This window comes from Phaethon lepturus, unplaced genomic scaffold, assembly GCF_000687285.1.
Source record: "Phaethon lepturus isolate BGI_N335 unplaced genomic scaffold, ASM68728v1 scaffold20453, whole genome shotgun sequence".
In the NCBI taxonomy this organism is placed as follows: Eukaryota; Metazoa; Chordata; class Aves; order Phaethontiformes; family Phaethontidae; genus Phaethon; species Phaethon lepturus.
Genome location: NW_010528656.1, coordinates 19,015 through 21,595, shown reverse-complemented (window position 1 = coordinate 21,595; position 2,581 = coordinate 19,015). Strand labels below are relative to the sequence as shown.

Genomic DNA, 2,581 nt, shown 5'->3' with positions numbered 1-2,581 from the left:
GAGCCCGTTCCCGGCCGCGGGAGCCGCGCCCCTGCGTGGGGCAGGGCCGGTGGGGCCTGCGTGGGGAAGGCCCGTCCCCTCGCCCCCTCCTTACCAAACTCCTCACGAAAAATTGCGTGGGCAGCAACCGAGCTCTCAAATTTGATCAAAACCCCCGAATTTCTGAGGCTTACCAGAGCCAGCTGGTCCTTCTGAGCCTAGGCCTCTCCTTTCCGAGCTTGGTGCCTCACCGCTGCTCTTTTTGTGGTGATTTCGCGGGTTTTTAGTGAGGCCTGTTTCCTTGCAGGCCCTGAAGCTGCCGCAGCAGCAACCCAGCCTTCGGCAGAGATGCCAATAAACCCTAACAACTAGATACCACGTTTCTGCGTTAATAAAGGAGGCTGTGCATTGAGCTGGGGAGGTGTTTTTTGTGTGCTGGATCAGTTTTATCCAACGTGAATATGATTGAAATTAACTTTCTGTACTTAACACTTGTTCTTGACCTGTTTTCACCCCATAGAATGTTTAATGGTGATTCCCTGTGCATAGTCCAGCATCACCAGCTACTTAATTCTGTAATTAAATTACCCTAAAAAAGTTTTTTACAGCATGGCTGTACTCTGTAAAGCCCAAGGATTGCTTTGGCAACATGCAACATAACATCATCTGTGACTTGAACTTGTATTTTTGTTTAAAATTATTTCATATTGCTCACTTGAAATAATATATGCCATGTAATTACCTTACTTTTTATCTGTTTCAGAGAATACAGTTAAAGATGCATTAAAGAAAGAGAAATGGATATTTTCTTTAAGTGCCTCCCTGCTTCTCAGTTTACTTATAATCTTTTTCCTTACTTAAAAGCAGGTTGAAGTGGTTGAAGGTTGAGCTGTTTATCTCAGTGTGAGGGGCTGCAAGGGGGAAAGATGAGTTCCTTTGGACTTTATTTTCTTGTTGAAACACATGGAGTCAGCATGACTTACAAAATAATTGAGCAACTAAAACAGAGGTGCTATCTTGTATTGCAGAGCTAAGGGAGAACAGTCTTGCTGTTGGTGGAGTGTGTTAACTGAAAGCATGTTGGCTACCAAGCTGTCACGGCCTCTGCTGAACTTCTCTGTGAAAGCCCTGAATTTCAAGGACCCAGGGAATGGCTTCAGGTACGTAACTTGGTGGAGAAGAAGAAAGAGTGAGATCTTGAGTAAAGCACACATCAAGGGCTCATTTGATTTCAGTGGGACAGTTTTATTTACAGAATCACAGGATGGTTGAGGTTGGAAGGGACCTCTGGAGGTCATCTGGCCTAGACACCCAGTTCAAGCAGGGCCTCCTAGAGCTGGTTGCCCAGGAATATGTCCAGATGGTTTTTGAATATCTCCAAGGATGAAGACTCCACAACCTGGCTGGGCAACCTGTGCCAGTGCTCAGTCATTGAGCTGAGCGCAGAGGAGATGGACTCTATATGCAAGGAAGGGTTGGCAACATTTTTTTTTACACATGGACAGTCATCTGCAGTCAAAAGGGGGTTAACTAGAACATTAATTCAGTGATAAGCAAGGATTTATTCCTGAAAATCAGTAAGTAGGCCTTGCTGCAGTGCAAGGAACTGTCATGTATTTCTATGATTTCATTAGAGGCAATGAATCACATGAAATGAGAGAGAAAGTTGAGAGGGAGGATTTTAGTGAGAAGTGGAGGTGGGCTGAGTAATGAAGCTGTTTTTTTCTGAACATGAACAGAAAGTTGCCCATTTAATTCTAATTCCTGTCTCTGAAAAAAGATACCTTTTATATTGGTATATGATGGGAACCCTACTAGTCCAAATTGAGAGCAAGGTGAGTGTTTTCACTGGCTTTGTTTCAGAGCAGGGTTCCCAAATGGCGTGTACCACTAATTGTATATAAGCCATTTAAAAGTGTCTCACAGCCTACTGAGCAAGAACCGCTACCTCCAGTGTTGTTCTGCTGCTGTTGATGGTGGCATCCAGCACCACCACTGTCAAGGACGGCTCACGTAACAGGGAGTTGTAGAGACCAAAGATAGCTAAGCTGTTAGAGATCTCCCATGCAAACAGACATAGGCCTTTTATCTCCTGTTTACTCCACACACACCAAAGCTGCACTGGCAGGAATCTGCTGTGGCCTTAAAAATACAAATTAATGCTTTATTAATGTGAGAAAAGAATTTTAAGCATATTCTTCCCCCGCCTCCTGCCCTTCTTTTGTTTTGCTTACTGTGTATTTGTGCTTTGTACATCTTGTACTCAGGGCAAAAATGTGTTGTGTTTTTTGAAGTACCCACAAACTGCTAAACCTGAAATGGAAATCCAACTGTTCATTTGAAAGGCAGTGTTGTCACTATACCAGGATAATAATGCATTGAGGTATCATTTATATACTTGACTCTTCAAGCTGATGGCTGCCTTTTTTGGTGTTACTGAACAAAAGTGAACATATGGTTACAAGCACAGATTCGGTTCGAGGACCATCTGTGTGCATTTTAAAAGTCTCAGTTGTGGTCTCTAGAATTTAGTCATGCAGAATGACAAAAATGACTCGTGGTACATTAGTGTACTGTGTGGGGGCTAACATCGCATACACAT

At 43.5% G+C, this 2,581-nt stretch overlaps 1 protein-coding gene across 1 annotated transcript in view; it reads left to right on the top strand.

Annotated features, from left to right (window-relative positions):
• The first annotated feature begins 1,008 nt into the window (after positions 1-1,008).
• Positions 1,009-2,581, top strand: part of BDH1 (3-hydroxybutyrate dehydrogenase, type 1) — a 13,874-nt gene continuing 12,301 nt past the window's right edge. The window contains exon 1 of the mRNA XM_010283744.1: positions 1,009-1,139. Within this exon, the coding sequence (XP_010282046.1) occupies positions 1,057-1,139 (83 nt within the window). The 5' untranslated portion in view covers positions 1,009-1,056. The remainder of the gene's footprint in view (positions 1,140-2,581) is intronic.